Source organism: Plecotus auritus, assembly GCF_963455305.1.
Source record: "Plecotus auritus genome assembly, chromosome: 10".
Lineage (NCBI taxonomy): Eukaryota > Metazoa > Chordata > Mammalia > Chiroptera > Vespertilionidae > Plecotus > Plecotus auritus.
The window spans coordinates 3,208,425-3,227,200 of NC_137785.1; the positions used below are offsets into that span (position 1 = coordinate 3,208,425).

General features: G+C 49.2%; 1 protein-coding gene across 1 annotated transcript in view; it reads right to left on the reverse strand.

Annotated features, from left to right (window-relative positions):
- Positions 1–18,546, reverse strand: part of EDDM13 (epididymal protein 13) — a gene marked incomplete at both ends in the record, with an annotated part of 27,658 nt that extends 9,112 nt beyond the window's left edge. Inside the window, one exon of the mRNA XM_080644042.1 lies at positions 18,462–18,546. Coding sequence (XP_080500168.1) covers positions 18,462–18,546 — 85 coding nt within the window. The remainder of the gene's footprint in view (positions 1–18,461) is intronic.
- Between the last annotated feature and the right edge of the window lie 230 nt (positions 18,547–18,776).

An 18,776-nucleotide genomic window follows, 5' to 3' on the forward strand; every position in this document is an offset into this window, starting at 1 on the left:
CCATCAGTAGGACATCCCCTGAGGGGTCCCAGACTGCAAGAGGGTGCAGGCTAGGCTGAGGGATCATTCCCCCCACCCCAGTGCACGGATTTCGTGCACTGGGCCTCTAGTTGTATTATAACTATTCATCTGGCTCCCCTATCACGTGCCTGTCTTCCGCATTAGACTATGAGTTTATGTAGAGGTATGAGAACATCTTTTTGGTTCATCTTTTTTGGTTTCCACCACCCTCCATAGTCCCGACACATACTAGGTATTAAAGGATATTCTTGCCAGACAAGATTTCCACCAAAATCCCAGGTCATGGATGGAGTGAGATACTCACCTAGAATCTCTGATGTCGTCCATCCAGAAGGAAGTGTGGTCCCGGAGGCAAGACCACGGTCAGGTTTGCAAAGTCCAGATTGTTGAGTTTAAGGAGCCATGAGAGATGAGACCATAAGTAGGGAGGAAAAACCACAAGATCAGAAGGCGGGAGATCAGGACCAATGAGAGAAGAGCCAAGATGGGAGGTGGTGGGCAGTTAGGATGTATGGCAGGGAACTGGGCGGGGGGAGCTGACCAAAATCTCATTGTGTGGGTCCGAGGGGAATCTAATGGCTTAAAGGACTTGCGCAGAATCAGGGTTAGGTTGGGAAGGTAGCCACCACCTCTCCATATACTAGTGTCACCATGCTGTAGGCACCTACATACTTCAGATGGATAATGCCTACCATTAGAAAGTTTTTTTTTACAATATGTTTTTAAAATATATTTCGGAGAGGGAGAAAGAGAGAGAAACATCAATAATGAGAGAGAACCATTGATCGGCTGCCTCCTGCACGCCCCACACTGTGGATCGAGCCCATAACCTGGGCATGTGCCCTGACAGGAATAGAACCATTATCTCCTGGTTCATAGGTTGATGCTCAACCATTGAGCCACGCCGCTGGGCCATTAGAAAGTTTTTAGGGGATATATAACATAATACATAAAGGTGCCTGATACCTGAGAAACTCTTAGTGACTATTCGTTATGGTCATCACCATCATTATAATAGCATCACCCATATTCCTGACTTGGGGTGGGGATTGGTTCTCCTAAGACAACCCACTTCTTTGAAGGGGAAGATAATGCATTATTTTCCAGTCCCTGGGCTAAAATAAGTTCTCTAAGAGATGATCCATGGCTAGGAATGGACCCTTGAGCAGACCTAAGAAAGTAAATATGGGCCTGGCCGGCATGGTTCAGTGGTTGAGCATCAACCTACGAACCAGGAGGTCCCGGTTCGATTCCCAAGTCAGGGCACATGCCTGGGTTGTCGGCTCAATCCCCAGTGTGGGGCATGTGGGAGGCAGCTGATCTCTGACTCATTGATGGTTGTATCTCTCTCTCCCTCTCGCTTCCTCTCTGAAATCAATAAAAAATATATTTTAAAAATTAAAATTAAAAAAAAAAGAAAGTGAACACGGCAAAAGAGGGGAGGGGCAGGGACATAGAACAAGAGTCTTACGTTTCAATACTGTTGAGATGTGAGCACCACGGAGGGGAAAATCCAGTAGGAGTCGTTGGCACCAACAGAAACAAGGGTGAGAGAATGAGCAAGGTGTTAATGGCTCCTTCCTAGCTCATCCCACCCCGTTGGTTCTCAGAAGAGACCAGCGCATAGGAGGGAAGTGAGAGCGTTGTCTGAATTTCATGGGATGGGCTGGGGGTCCACGGTGAGTGATTTTAGATGCTTCTACTATATTTGTCCCCTTGGGAGACACATTTCCCCACGTGGCCAGGGTCCCCAGGGACTCAGTGTCCTTGGGGATTCATCCCCCAAAGATTAAGAAAATTATAAGAAGAAGATTCCGCCGGACCCATTTTTATCTCCTTTCTCGCCTGTGGGGTCAGGACGGGAGAAAAGCTTGAGGGAAGAGTTGCACCTCTTGGGTCTCCTTATTCAGCCTCCCTCTCAACAAATACGTGCAACTCAACACGTCTCTGTATTCTGGGGCAGCGGTCTTCGGCTTTTGAGAATCCAATGAAGACTGGGAACCGTATATGTGCTCACCTACCCCATCGCGCCTACTGCCGCGGAGCCTCCCGCATTCCCCACATACTCTCACGACTTTAAGTGCAATCTTGGGGGGGGGGCATGTGGACCCCTACAGCCCATCCTGAGCCTCCTTTGGAAGTTGGGACAGAAGGAGACCTCCCTTAGCAGAGGGTCTCTCTTGCAATGTGGCTCTTCCATGGAGAAGAACCCAAAGAGTCCCTTCTCTCTCTTGCTTTCGCTTCTTCCCAGCATCCAAGGTGCCCAAGAAATAACGTACCTTTCACTGAAGGGTGCAGCAGAACCAGAAGTCAGAGAGTCCATGTGGAAAAGAGTGAGCGAGAAAGTGAGATCAACATGAACCTCCCTCCCCCGAGTCCATTCCATTATTCCTTCACTAAATAGCCTTAAAAATTATTACGTGTTTATTGTGGACCAATTATAGACTCACAAGATATTGCAAAAATAGCACAGAGGGGTCCTGGGTACCCATTGTCCAGCTTCTCCGCCACCCCCAGGGTGACATCTTACATAACTATAGGACTTTATCAAAGCCAGTAAATTGGCATTGACCCAATACCATTCACCGGGCTATCGACCTTACTTACTCAGATTTCACTTTTTTTCCCCATGTACTCTTTTTTGTACTTTATTAAATATTTATCTCACAGTCATGGAGAGGCTATCTATACTAACAAAAGGGTAATATGCTAATTAGACTGGGAGACCTTCCAAAGAAAGCCATGGTGGCTGGGCTGAGGCAGAGGTGGTTAGGGGTGATCAGGCTGGCACAGGGGCGGGGGGCAGTTGGGGAAGAGCAGGCCAGAAGGGGGGGCAGTTAGGGGCAATCAGGCTGGTGGGGGGGCAGTTGGGGGTGATCAGGCCGGAGGGGGAGCATTTGGAGGCAATCAGGCCAGCAGGGGGGGCAGTTGGGGGCGAGCAGGCCTGCAGTGGGGGGGCAGTTGGGAGAGAGCAGGCCGGTCGCGGGGAAGTTGGGGGTGATCAGGCCAGCAGGTAGAGTGGTTAGGGGTGATCAGGCAGGCAGGCAGGCAGGCAGGTGAGCAATTAGGAGCCAGTGGTCCTGGATTGCAAGAGGGATGTCCAGATCAGGCCTAAACGGGCCGTCAGACATCCCCCCAAGGGGCCCCAGATTGGAGAGGGTGCAGGTGGGGCTGAGGGACAACCTCCCTGTATGAATTTCGTGCACTGGGCCACTAGTCTTAAAATAATAAGGACATCCTTATCTTGCTTTATAAATGAAAGAAGGGAGGTTAATACAGTCACTGGAGGGGTTTCGTTGAGAAGACCCAATTAATGACCCCAAACAGGTGGGTACCATTGACTCACCACCTCTCCATCTCAAGGAGAGTGGAAGCAGGACTTGAGAAAGAAGAATGGACATTAACCTTACTCGTCCGTTCCACCCCCATGCTGGAGTTGACTCACACAAAAAGTGGTTAAGTGTTTACAAATTTTTCGAGCCAGCTGTGAAACCATTACTAGCTTTATTTACTTATTTTTAAATATATTTTATTGATGGTTTACAGAGAGGAAGGGAGAGAGATAGAGAGTTAGAAACATCGATGAAAGAGAAAGATCAGCTGCCTCCTGCACACCTCCTACTGGGGATGTGCCCGCAACCAAGGTACGTGCCCTTGACCGGAATCGAACCTGGGACCTTTCAGTCCGCCGGCCGACGCTCTATCCACTGAGCCAAACCGGTGAGGGCCCATTACGAGCTTGAGATCAGCCAGAGTTAAAGTATTTACACCACAGAAATGGGCCATCACTCCAAATCAGGGCTCCCTTCTCAACCCAACCCCCACAGCTCCATTCTTTGATGGAGTTTGTTTGCACTAATTTTGTTCCTGACCCAAGGCCATGTCTAAATGCAAGGCTCCTGGCGGGGTAGCTCAGTTGGTGAGAGCGTCGTCCCGATACACTGAAGTTGTGTGTTCAGTCCTCAGTTAGGGCACATTCAAAGATAGACCTCTGAGCCCCGCTGGCAGGGCTCAGTGGTTGAGCATCGACCTATGAACCCAGGAGGTCACGATTCAGGGTGGGGCACATGCCCGGGTTGCGGGCTCAATCTCCAGCATGGGGCATGCAGGAGGTGGCCGGTCGGTAGTTCTCTCTCATCTTTGATGTTTCTAACTCTCTCTCCCTCTCCCTTCCTCTCTGAAATCAAAAATAAAAATATATTTGGGGGAAAAAAGACCAATGAACGCATAAATAAGTGGAACAACAAATCTCTCTCTCTCCCTCCCTCCCTCCCTCTCTTTAAAATCAATCAATAAAAATGCTTTTTAAAAATCACCAGGGCCCTTCCCCCAACATTTTAAAGGAGTTTCCAGGCCGAAACCTGTTTGGCTCAGTGGATAGAGTGTCGGCCTGCGGACTGAAGGGTCCCAGGTTCGATTCCGGTCAAGGGCATGTACCTTGGTTGCGGGCACATCCCCAGTGGGAGGTGTGCAGGAGGCAGCTGATCGATGTTTCTCTCTCATCGATGTTTCTAGCTCTCTATCCCTCTCCCTTCCTCTCTGTAAAATATCAATAAAATATATTTTAAAAAATAAACAAACAAAAAAAAAGGAGTTTCCAGGCCCAGGGAGGGTTCCAAGAAGGTAATTTCAAGGACACAAACGTGGGACTGCCCCAATACTTACTTTCTTCTTCTGTCCTATCTGGAGGTGAGCATGCAGGCAGCCAGGTTCCAGTGGGGGTGCAGAGTAAAGAGAGAAATCGGCATTAAGACTGGGATCTTGGACCCCCCAACCCAGGAAGCGTCCCCGGCCAGTCCGAGGAGAGCAGAGGCAGAAATGCTACCAGCGACGACGCAGGCAAGCCTCGGACTCCATCAGGAAGTCAGCCTTTCCCTTTAACCAACATCAGCGGGACATCTACGTGCACGGGATGGAGGATGCAGGAAGATTGGGCGGGCAAGGCCCCTACATGCAGAGAATGCCAGCGAGCCAAGTCTGGTAGGAGAAGCAGGCAACGGAAGAACCCTAAATTGAGGACAGGTGGGACGTGTGTTTCTGGGTGCACCTGTGGATACTGTTGGGCACCTATAAAGGGGGGGGGGGCGATGGTTGCTAACCTGTTGGGGGTGCCAGGGAAGGCATCTTGAAGACTTTGTTTCTGGGTCTGAAACCTGAAAGGTGAGGAGGGGTTAGCCAGGCGGAGACATTGGGAAGGAGAGAGAGAAGCAGCTCAGGCAGAGAGAATGGCGTGGGCTTCGTGTTGGGGCGGTGGGGGGGGGGGGGTTGTGCAGAGCTTTGGTGGGTTGAGAGAGACCCTCCGTGAGGCACCACGGCAGAAGATGGCTGTGGCGTGAGAGGCAGCAGAGCTAGAGGATGTGGAGCTGTGGAGGTAACGGGAAAGACCTCAGCCTTGTTGTTAAGGACAATGGGGTCCTGGCTGGATAGCTCAGTTGGTTAGAGCGCTGTCTCCATACGCCAAGGTTGCAGGTTCAATCCCCAGTCAGGAGCACGTATAAGAATCATCCAATGGCCCTGACCGGTGTGGCTCAGTGGATAGAGTGTCGGCCTGCGGACTGAAGGGTCCCAGGTTCGATTCTGGTCAAGGGCATGTACCTTGGTTGCGGGCACATCTCCAGTGGGGGGTGTGCAGGAGGCAGCTGATCGATGTTTCTCTCTCATCGATGTTTCTGGCTCTCTATCCCTCTCCCTTCCTCTCCGTAAAAAATCAATAAAATATTTTTAAAAAAAGAATCAACCAATGAACGCATAAATAAGTACAATAAGAAATTGATATCTCTCTCTCTCTCTCTCTCTCTCTCTCTCTCTCTCTCTCTTTCTCTCCCTCTCAAATAAATAAATAGAAAAATGGTGTGGCTCAGTTGGTTGGAGCATTGTCCCATGCACCAGAAGGTCACTGGTTCAATTCCTGGTCAGGGCACATGCCCGGGTTGTGGGCTCCATCCCCAGTAGGGGGTGTGCAGGAGGCAGCCAATCAATGTTTCTCTCTCACGTGGATCTTTCTCTCTCTCTCTCTCTCCCTCCCTCCCCCTTCACCTCTCTAGAACAGTGGTTCTCAACCTTTCTAATGCCGCGACCCTTTAATACAGTTCCTCACGTTGTGGTGACCCTCAACCATAAAATTATTTTCGTTGCGACTTCATAACTGTAATTTTGCTACTGTTATGAATGGTCAAGTAAATATCTGTGTTTTCCGATGGTCTTAGGCGACCCTTCTAGGGGTTCTCAACTTGTGGGTCGCGACCCACAGGTTGAGAACCGCTGCTGTAGAGTCTACGACCATCGGAAAACACAGATATTTACATTACGATTCATTAACGAAAATAATTTTATGGTTGGGGGGTCACCACAACAGGAGGAACTGTACTAAAGGGTCGCGACATTGGAAAGGTTGAGAACCACTGCTCTAGAATCAATGAAAAACATATCCTCGGGTGAGGATTACAAAGAGAGAAAAATGGAACATCACGAAAGATGTGGGTCCGTGTCCCAATTCCAGCTCTGTCCTTCACTGGCTCAGTGACCTTCAGCAACGTATCCCACCTCTTTGTGCCTCAGTTTCTGCCCCATAAGAGAGGAAATATAACAGGATGGCCAACCATCCTGGTTTGCCCAGGGTCAGAAGGAGATAGTTTTCATGGAGGAGAGAGTTTTCATGCAAAAACCAGGAATGTCCGGGGCGAGTGGTGTCACTCCAGATTAAAATATCACCAACTTCTCTTGGGAGGGGAGATGTAAGGATTATAGAAAACAATACAAGCAGAGCCCTGAACACACACACACACTGGCTTTTTAAAGGTGCTTCATGACATCCCAGCCAGTGTGGCTCCGTGGTTGAGCGTCAACCTATGAACCAGGTACAGGGGTCCTCAAACTTTTTAAACAGGGGGCCCGTTCACTGTCCCTCAGACCGTGGGAGGGCCGGACTATAGTTAAAAAAAAACAACTATGAACAAATTCCTATGCGCACTGTGGGCCCGGGACGCGTCGGCTGCTAAGCAGGACAGGCAGCGGCCGGATCAATGTCCTTGGCGGGCCGCATGTGGCCCGCGGGCCGTAGTTGAGGACCTCTGAACCAGGAGGTCACGGTTCCATTCCAGTCAAGGGCACATGCTCAGGTTGCGGGCTTAACCTCCACTAGGGGGCGTGCAGGAGGCAGGCAGCCGATCAATGATTCTCTCTCATCATTGATGTTTCTATCTCTCTCTCGTCCTCTCTGAAATCAATAACAATATACTTAAAAAATGAAAAGAAAAATTATTTATTTATTTATTTTTATTTTTTTAAAATATATTTTATTGATATTTTACAGAGAGGAAGGGAGAGGGATAGAGAGTTAGAAACATTGATGAGAGAGAAACATCGATCAGCTGCCTCCTGCACACCTCCCACCGGGGATGTGCCCGCAACCAAGGTACATGCCCTTGACCGGAATCGAACCCGGGACCCTTCAGTCCGCAGGCCGACGCTCTATCCCCTGAGCCAAACCGGTTTTGGCAAAGAAAAATTATTAAAAAATAAAATAAAGGGGCTTCAGGACATTTATGTGAGTTGCGACTTTGCCTCTGAAGCCCCGCCTCCTTCGGGGCCCAGTTCCCTCATTTGCATATAAGTCAGGTGATCTCCACCCCACGAGCCCACGTCTCTCGCCTCCTCCACCTCTGCTCCATGTGGAGGGTGTTAGGTGTTAGGTTATTGTGCCCCATGGTGGCCCTATTAAGTTGACCTCGTACTTCACAGCCATTTCACCTGCGGAATAAGGAGCACCTTTTGCTTTTTATAAAGTCCAGCTGCCTTCCAAGAAAGGAGGTTCTATGTTCAGAGGGCTGATACATTTTTTAAAAAATATATTTTTATTGATTTCAGAGAGGAAGGAAGATAGAAACAGCAAGGATGAGAGAGAATCATGGATCAGCTGCCTCCTGCAGGCCCCACACTGGGGATGGAGCCAGCAACCCGGTCATGTGCTCTGACCGGGAATCGAACCTGGACCTCCTGGTTCCTAGGTCAATGCTCAACCACGGAGCCACGCCGGCTGGGCACACGGGGCTGATGTTTATGGGTTAGGTGGGTTCTCTGAGGGTAGGATTGAGGGAGAGCGAATGACTTGACTCAGGAGGAGAAATATTTTGGGCTCCACAGGCAACGGGGGAGGAAAGAAAGGAGAGACAAGGAGCGAGCAGAGTTCTCGAGATGGAGAAAGCCATTTTCTCAAGGTGGTGACGACGCTTGACCATCTCATCTTCATCCAAACGGGTTCGTTGTAAATACAAGATCTCTTGTAGGAACCAGCGAAGGAGCGTGATGCCTCCAGGTTGAGGAGAAGACAGACAACCCCGGGTGGAGAGAACTTAGAAATTATCTTAGAAGTAGTAGAAACCCATGAAGACGGCTTTAGACTCCAGAATCCATGGAATAGAGCAATGGTCGGCAAACTCATTAGTCCACAGAGCCAAATATCAACAGGACAACGATCGAAATTTCTTTGGAGAGCCAAATTTTTTAAACTTAAACTTCTTCTAACGCCACATCTTCAAAATAGACTCGCCCAGGCCGTGGTATTTTGTGGAAGAGCCACATTCAGGGGGCCAAAGAGCCGCATGTGGCTCGCGAGCCGCAGTTTGCCGACCACTGGAATAGAGGGTGGGGAGGTTGAACCAATTTTAACCCGTTCCCTAGTACCTGAGTTGTTTATATATATACTAGAGGCCCGATGCACGAAATTCGTGCACCGGGCGGGGGCGGGGATGGCTTAGGCCTGCTCGCCATCCACCGCCATTGCGCTCGCCAGCCATGATCCCAGCTCAGGGCTTCTGGCTGAGCGGCGCTCCCCCTGTGGGAGCGCACTGACCACCAGGGGGCAGCTCCTGCGTTGAGCATTTGCCCCCTGGTGGTCAGTGTGCATCATGGCGACCAGTCATTCCGCTGTTTGGTCGATTTGCATATTAGCCTTTTATTATATAGGATTTTTCTTTTTAAAAAAATCTATTTTTATTGATTTCAGAGAGAGGAAGGGAGAGAGAGAGAGAGATAGAAACATCAATGAAAGAGAAACATCGATCAGCTGCCTCCTGCACACCTCCCACTGGGGATGTGCCCGCAACCAAGGTACATGCCCTTGACCGGAATCGAACCCGGGACCCTTCAGTCCGCAGGCCGACGCTCTATCCACTGAGCCAAACCGGTTCCGGCTAGGATTTTTCTTTTTTAAAAAAATCTATTTTTATTGATTTCAGAGAGAGGAAGGGGGAGAGAGAGAGAGATAGAAACATCAATGAAAGAGAAACATCGATCGGCTGCCTCCTGCATGAGACCCCCTACTGGGGATCTAGCCCACAACCTGGGCATGTGCCCTGATGGGGAACTGAACCTTGACCTCACTCATGGGCCAACACTCAACTAACTGAACCACACTAGCTGGGCAGTTTTTATTTTTTTTATTTTTTTATTTTTTATTTTATTTTATTTTTTAAATATATTTTATTGACTTTTTACAGAAAGGAAGGGAGAGGGATAGAGAGTTAGAAACATCAATGAGAAAGAAACATCCATCAGCTGCCTCCTGCACACCCCCCACTGGGGATGCGCCCGCAACCAAGGTACATGCCCCTGACCAGAATCGAACCTGGGACCCTTGAGTCCCCAGGCCGATGCTCTATCCACTGAGCCACACCGGTCAGGGCGCTGGGCAGTTTTTAAATACATTTTTATCTTAACATCATAACCATCCATATAGTGGCTATTACGAGTCCCACTTTAAGGGGTAACAACAGACTTGTCCCTGGTCACATATGCTGGTAAAGAATGGCGCTGAGCCCTGGCTGTTGTGGCTCAGTGGATAGAGCATCAACTCAAGCACCGAAGGGTGGCGGGTTCAATTCCAGGTCAAGGGCATATAGCTGGGTTACAGGTTCTATCCCTGCCCCCATCAGGGTGCATGTGGGAGGAAACCAATTTAGGTGTCTCTCTCACATTGATGTTTCTCTCTCTCTCTCTCTCTCTCTCTCTCTCTCTCTCTCTCTCTCTTTCTCTCTCCCTCACTCCCCCCTCTCTCTCTCCCTTTCTCCTCACTCCCTTCCACTCTCTCTAAAAATCAATGGAAAAAAAAATATCCTCAGGTGAGGATTGACAAAACAAAGCAAATCCTCAAAGTAACAAAATGCGATTGGATACTACCTGCATGGTTTTTCCAAAATAGATAAATAAAAGCTACATTAAAGAAATGAACAATATTCATCTTAAACAGACAAGAAAAAAACTGACTCCATACATCTGCATTTTCTTAAAGACGAATAAACGCCAGAAAAAAAATAAAGTCCTCACACTTACCATCCGTCGACAGTCTGCTCATCATGCCTGAGGAAGAAGAAATGCCAAATGATGTGTAAATGCGCCCCGGCTGGGTGTGGCTCAGTGATTGAGCATCAACCTATGAACCTGGAGGTCACAGGTTCGATTCCCCGTCAGGGCACAGGCCTGGGTTGCCGGCTCCATCCCCAGTAGGGGGCGTGCAGGAGGCAGCCAATCCATGATTCTCTCCCTTCATGGATGTTTCTATCTCTCCCTCTCTGAAATCAATAAAAATATATTTTAAAAAAAATTAGGGAGAAGTGGGGGAAATAAGAGATCAACGGAAGGACTTATATGCATGCATATAAGAATAACCAATGGATGCAAAACATTGGGGGGGTGAGGGCATGTATGGGAGTGGGGTGGGCGAGGGCAATGGTGAGATATGTACACATATAATACCTTAATAAAATAAAAAAAGAAAAACTGGAAAAAAAAAAAACAAATGATGTGTAAATGCAACAGAAAGAACTGTTCCTTATTAGTATATTTCCCCCAAATCAACAGATTCAACAAACTCTCTTCCCCGGGAAGTATGGCTATGATGCTTCAGGCATGTTGTAGGGTTTCCTCAATATTCCCACAGTCCCTTTTCCTAGCCCCATCACCCCAAGCAGGCATCATTTGCCTCTAATCCAATTTAATCTCTCTCTCTCTCTCTCTCTCTCTCTCTCTCTCTCTCTCTCTTTCTTTCTTTTTAAAAATATATTTTTATTCATTCCAGAGAGGAAGGGAGAGGGAGAGAGAGATAGAAACATCGATGATGAGAGAGAATCCTTGATTGGCTGCCTCCTGCACGCCCCCTGCTGGGAATCGAGCCCAAAACCTGGGCATGTGCCCTTGACCAGAATGGAACCTGGGACCTTCAGTCCGCAGGCTTATGTTCTATCCACTGAGTCAAACCAGCCAGGGCCTGTTTATTTGTTCCTGTTCTCCCCACTGAGTTCATAAACAGTGAGTATAGCTGATCCATCTTTGGGCTTCCATCCCTCAAACATGGGTCCCCCTCCCCCAAGCATGAGTACAGGTACATAGTCATGCTCAGAAATTCTTGCTCAAAGTCTTCCATCAAAGTTCACCGTCCAAGGTCACCAAGATATTTACCTAGGATTCCTGATAGCAGCCCATCCAGGAGAGGAGTCAGCATGGAGGTCAAGGTTGCAGGCATGGTACAGAATGGTGGGATGGGGATCACCCAGGTGAAGCCATAAGTAGAAAAACCAAAAACAAGATCAGATGCTGGGTGCTGCAAACAGGATGGGAAATAGAATCCACAATGGGTCCACCTAACTGCCCTCTCCTGCAGGCCTGATCTCCCCCAACTGCCCTCCCCTGCTGGCCATCTTGTGGCAGCCATATTGTGATGATATGGGGGTGGCCATCTTGTGACAGCATGGGGGCGGCCATATTGTGATGACATGAGGGCATTGCGCAAGGGCACGAGGGCCACCTAGGCTTTTATTAGTATAGATACTAGAGGCCCGGTGCATGAATTCATGCACAGGTGGGGTCCCTCGGCCTGGCCAGCGATGGAGGCCTATGTGTGTGTGTGTGTCGGGGGGAACCAACCAGGTGGAGGGACCCCCAGGAGGTTGGCTGGCCAGCCCCCCTATCGGGGCCTATGGGGGAACTGGCTGGCAGGAGGGGCCGTAGGTTGTTGGCCAGCCGGCCCTGTCCCCGATTGGGGTGGGGGGACCAACCAGGGGTGGGGCCAGCTGGGGGGATGGGTTATGGGAGGTTGGGGGTGCCTATTGGGGCTGGATTGGGCCAGTTGGCAGCCGCAGTGCGTATCATAGCGACCAGTCAAGCTCTCGTAGGTCGAACTCCCACCTGAGGGGACAATTTGCATATTGGCCTTTTATTATATAGGATATTTTTAAGTGATTTGTTCGAAAATTAAGTAATTTTTTCCCACTAGAAATAACATAAATTGAATTCATTCGTTCCAGACCCACAAATGATTCCATTTTAACCTGCTATATATACAGCACATGTCTAAAGTACTGTTTACTCTACAAACAAACACTTCTTTTCTTAAATTTATCAAAGACACCACCGGTTCCGGGGGTCTCTTTCAGGAAGTCAGTATGCAGCAGCTTTGCTTCCTCTCATATCACTGCCTAACTGCTTTTCATTTATCTAACCAATAGGAGGAAGAGGGGGGACATTATGTAATACTTTCAACAATAAAGATATTTTAAACAAAAAACACAGATTTTATAAACCTTTTCTGGAGGGAGCAGCTAGGGTCAAGCCTCGGGCTGACCTGTGGCAGGGCCAAACAAGTCCCAGCCTGGAGGGCAGAGGTCTCCTAGCATAATTAAGGCTGACCTTGCAGCCTCCCTCATTCCTTCCTAAGTCGCTAATGGGCTGTGGGAGGTGCAGCAAATGTTGCCAAAACAAGAACATTTGTATTCGTGTTAATCTACTCTTGTTTTAATCAGATTATAAAATAAAGCATTGGCTTGCAGGCTGGGTCTTTTATGTCCTCATCCAGGCACGGGAGATCCACCAAGCCCCAGCCGTATTCTCTTGTCTGTCTTCTCTTCAATCCTTCACCGCCCCTCCTCAGGTTCACCCTTGGCACACTTTTCATGATAATAAAATATGATCTGCTTAAAATAAAGTAAAAAAATTTTTAAAAAAGAATGTCCAGCTGAAACCAGTTTGGCTCAGTGGATAGAGCGTCAGCCTGTGGGCTGAAGGGTCCCGGGTTTGATTCCGGTCAAGGGCATGTACCTTGGTTGCGGGCACATCCCCAGTGGGGGGTGTGCAGGAGGCAGCTGATCGATGTTTCTCTCTCATCGATGTTTCTAACTCTCTATCCCTCTCCCTTCCTCTCTGTAAAAAAATAAAAAATATATATTAAAAAAAAAAAAAAGAATGTCCAGCCCTGGCCTGTTTGGCTCAGTGGATAGAGCGTCGGCCTGTGGGCTGAAGGGTCCTGGGTTCCATTCCGTTCAAGGGCCCATACTTGGGTTGCAGGAGGCAACCCATCGATGTGTTTCTCTCGCATCGATATTTCTCTCTGCCTTTCCCTCTCTCTTCCACTCTCCCTAAAAGTCAATGGAAAAATATCCTCGGGTGAGGATTAACAAAACAAACAAAAAAGAATGTCCAGCGAAGACGGGACAAACGCAGGCTCTGAAGACAGAGGGGCCTGAGCCTGTGCACTTGCCACCAGATGCCATCACACTTCCTGACGGGACTCCTCGCTCCCCAACTTACAAACCCAACCATAGCGCTGTGGTGCCATTGGACTGAACTGGCGCCAGGGAAGAAAGGCCCATGGATGGCCATTAGCCATCGGAAACGTCCCCTGTTGGACAAGGACGTCGTCACGGAAAGGGAGGGAGGCGGGCCAGGGCTTACCTTTCAGCACTGGACACGCACCCAGCAGGACAGAGGGGACCGATGGTGGCCGGCGGGGTCATGTTCCCAGCAGAGGTGCAGAGAAAATACGAGATGAATGAAGTCACCCTTGGGCCTCAGTGCACCCCGTGGGCCCCGAGATGGGACGGGGAACCAGAATGAGAAGCTGTGACCCACTTTATGAGCCCTGGGCCCCTTTGAAGACACACGCATCCCAGAAGTCAAGGAACGCTGGGGAGTGCTCTCCCTCCCAGGATCACGGTAGCGCCTTCTCCCCCACCTCCCCCTCTTCTCTCCTCACCCCCCGCAAGTTTTCCATGCCTCTCCCTCTTTCTCCTAAGCTCCAAGGGCCCTTCTTCGGCCTCTGTAACTTGTTTCCTGAGCCCGTTTCTTCTACCAGTCACTTCTTCTACTTCTGTGACTATCTAAATCAGAGGTGGGGAACCTTGTTTTTTTCCTGCCAAGGGACATTTGGATATGTCTAACATCATTTGCGGGCCAGACAAAACCATCAAGTTAAAAATTATGCTGCGCCTGGTCGGTGTGGCTCAGTGGTTGAGCGTTGACCTATGAACCAGGAGGTCACGGTTTGATTCCCGGTCAGGGCACATGCCTGGGTTGCAGGCTCCATCCCCAGTGTGAGGTGTACAGGAGGCACGCAAACCATGATTCCCTCTCATCATTGATGTTTCTCTCTCTCTCTCTCTCTCCCTCTCCCTTCCTCTCTGAAATCAATAAAAATATATTTTTTAAAATTTTATGTTGCTATGAAAAAAGCTCCTAGATTTATTGAATTTTGAGTCCGGCCTGTGGTTGCCTTGGCAGGGCCGGACGTTCCCCACTCTGTAAATAAACATTCTCTTATTAAAAAAAAAAAGAGAGAGAGAGAGAGAGAAAGAGAAGTCCCGAGGGGGAAAATAAAAAGAAATCCCAAGGATATCAGTTGCCTGTGGCGTCCAAATCTTCCCCCCTCTACCCGACTCTTAGGAGATTGTCAGAAGGATTGTCTCCATAACAACCAATCATCATCTCCATTTCTCAACTAGACACCAGGACGGTTGGTACTTGCCAAAGAGAGAGGTTTGTGCGCTCTGCACCATATTTCTTCTCATCGAAAACCCACCAAGAGAGACACACAATCCAGTTGGTACATTTTAGAGCAGACGGTCCCCCATCCTACTGAAGATCTGACCCAGTGGTCGGCAAACTCATTCGTCCACAGAGCCAAATATCAACAGGACAACGACGGAAATTTCTTTTTGAGAGCCACATTTTTTAAACTTAAACTAGATAGGTAGGTACATTGTTATTAACTTAATTAGGGTCCTCCTAAGCTGGCCTTTGCTAAAAACTCAAGGGGCCAAAGAGCCGCGTGTGGCTCGCGAGCCGCCGTTTGCCGACCACAGATCTGACCAAAGCCATGAAATCCATATTCCCAGAAAACTACGCAGGCTCCCTCTGTCACACCCAACTTCACACGAGATTACAGAGCCTTGTTGACCTCCCCTTACCCTCTTCTTCCCCCCAGGTGAGTTTTCCTCACCTCTCTCTCTTTCTTCTAAGCTCCCAGGGCCCTTCTTGGGCCTCTATAACTTGTTCCCTGAAGTCCATCCAGTTGCCCTGCCCCCCCCCCCCCCCCCGGACCTGCAGGTTCTGGGTTCAGATCCCAGGTGGGACTGAGAGTTTCTCTCTGCGTCTGCCCTGGTTGCCCGTGGTGGGGAGCGGTTTCGCCTCTCCCCTTTGCCCCTTCCTCCTCTGGGTTGGAGGGCTCCCTATGCATGTACAGAGGAGGAGACAGGACTTACATTTGACTGGAGGGAACCACAGAACCAGGAGCCAGAGGATCAACATGGGAAATAAAAGCAACAGAGAGAGTACGGTTACTACTGACATGACCCACCTGGGTTAACTTCCACACGCGTTTGTTATTCCTGCATTTACCCGCCCAGTGTTATGTGGGGAGGGGGTTCGCCAGGGGCTATTTTTATGTCGTTATCACCACGTAAACCTCTTAGTTATGCCCGGACCCCAAGACCAAGCCTGTGTCCCAGATCCAGGTCCCTCCTTTCCCCAGAACTCCCCGGGGGGTTCTTAATCTGTGAAGGAATCAGAAAGGAGCTGGGCCTCGGAATACGAACTTGGGGTTTCCGTGGTTCTTACTTTTTTCTTCCATTGCCACTGGAAGCAGAGGCATTAGCCATCCGGATCCCAACAGGAGCAGGGAGCAGGGAGCAGGGAGCAGGGAGCAAGGAGAGAATTCGGAATTAGACGCAAATCACTGCAGTGATCATGGAGACCAGAGTTGGAAGTGTCATCGGAGACCAGAGAGCCCATCCAGCATTTGCATCAATAAAGCCACGTGGGTTTATCCATTTATCCATCCATCACTTCTCTATTATCTATCCATCCATCATCTACTCATCATCCATCCATCCATCCATTCATCTTCTACCCATCTATCCACCCATCCATCCATTCATCATGTATGCATCCATCTATCCTCCACCCATCATCCATTCATCCATCCATCCACCCATCCATCCATCCATCCATCCATCCATCCATCCACCATCCATTCGTCATCTATCCAACTATCCATCATCCATCTACTCATCAATCATCCATCTATCCATCCATCACCCATCCATTCATCATGTATGCATCCATCTATCCTCCATCCATCATCCAATCATCCATCCATCCATCATCACCCATTCACTATTTATGTATCCATCCCATCCTCCATCCATCTCTCATCCATCAATCCTCCATCCATTCGTCATCCATCCATCAATCATCCATCCATCCATCCATCCATCCATCCATCACCCATCCATCCATCACCCATCCATTCATCATGTATGCATCCATCTATCCTCCATCCATCATCCATTCATCCATCCATCCATCATCACCCATTCATCATTTATGTATCTATCCCATCCTCCATCCATCTCTCATCCATCAGTCTTCCATCCATTCGTCATCCATCCATCAATCATCCATCCATCCATCCATCCACCATCCATTCATCATCTATCCAACTATCCATCATCCATCTACTCATCAATCATCCATCCATCCATCCATCCATCCATCACCCACCCATTCATCATGTATGCATCCATCTATCCTCCACCCATCATCCATTCATCCATCCATCATCACCCATTCACCATTTATGTATCCATCCCATCCTCCATCCATCTCTCATTTATCAATCCTCCATCCATTCATCATCCATCCATCTATCAATCACCCATCTGTCCATCCATCCATTCATCATCCATCATTTATGCATCTATCCATCCTCTACCCAATCAACCATTAATCTATTCATCATCCATCCATCATCCACCTATCATCCAACCATGGAAGGACTCAGCACCTTCCTGCCCCAGGACCTTTGCACCCAGGACCATCTCCCCTACCTCTTTACCTGACTTGCCCCTACACATGGGCAACGTCACGCCTCAAATGTAACCTATCCAGAGAGGCCTTCTCTGAATTACCACACGAGGCTGTGTTTATCTGCGTGACACGAGAATTCCACGACCATGGAGTTCGTCTGTCTTTTCGCCCACAGCCTCCCTCGCTTCAGCACACGGAATAAACCGGGAACCCAGCAGACGTGTGTGGAGCAAGTGACGAATAGGAACTCGGCTCCGTGGTGAGACTGCAGTGCTGTCCCCAACATGTGGTGTCTTCATGTTGGGAGGGGCTGGGGTCTGACTAGAACTCTGTACCCTATTAATATTAACCCCCGGGCACAGCACGCACACAAGCTCACTGAGGACACTCAGCCCAGCCTGCGGACTGGAGGGTCTGTGATGCCCACTGGTCCCCGAGGACGGTGAGGCTGTGCGGGCAACGTATCCCCGCCAGTCATCGCGTCCACGATAAAACCCGGACGCAGACACGAGTCTGTCCGTCTGCAATGGCAGGGACCCCCGTACCCACTGCCCCCCATCTCCTCCGAGGAAAAGGGAGAGGAGAGAAAGATAAATACCACATGATCTCACTCATTTGTGGAATATAATGAACAACATAAACTGATGAACCAAAATAGAGCCAGAGGAAAAAAAAATATCTTAGAATATAAACAGGCGTCCTCAAACTACGGCCCGCGGGCCACATGTGGCCCGCCAAGGACATGGATCCGGCCCGCCGGGGGCCGCTGCCTGTCCTGCTTAGCAGCCGACGCGTCCCGGGCCCGCAGTGCACATAGGAATTTGTTCATAGTTTTTTTTTTTTTAAACTATAGTCCGGCCCTCCAACGGTCTGAGGGACAGTGAACTGGCCCCCTGTTTAAAAAGTTTGAGGACCCCTGATATAATAGAAGTAATCCTGTTATTTGCAGATTTTTAATATTTCCTACAACTTTTGTGATGATATACTATGTTAGGACAGTTTTGGTAATATTATTATATTTAAAATCTTTTTTTCTTGAAATATTTTTATTGCATGTAGTATTATATTTAAAGTCGTTTTTCTCGAAATATTAATGTTTATTGCATGTAACATTATTATATTTAAAATCGTTTTTCTTGAAATAAAAAAGTAAAAGAAAGAAAAGGGAGGGGAGGCTGTCTGAACCTGAAGCCAGAAGGAGTCTGATTCGACGTCAGGAAGCCCTGTCTGAGGCCAGCCCACCGCGGTCGGTCGGAAGGGAGACCAGGAAGGGACGGAGGGAGACCAGGAAGGGGGCCAGGCGTTACCTTCGCGGGGGACGCAGGCCTCCGCGAGCCCCAGGAAGAGCAGAACCAGCAGGGACATCTTCAGAAGCAGCTCCGGTCTGCTCATGGCGGGGCCGGGGTCGGGGTGGACCGTCCCCCTTCCAGGACAAACAGGACTCGGCTCACCCCCGCTGTCCTAACGCCAAGGGCAGAGCCAGCTGCCCACACGTGCCCTCCAGCTTCCTGCAGGCCCGCAGGGACCCACCTGTGCCCACGCCCCCGGCTGCTCACACAGAACGGCTTCTTCCCGCCTGCAGCTGCTGCTCGATCTGAAAGTCACCTTCTGAACAAGGTCAG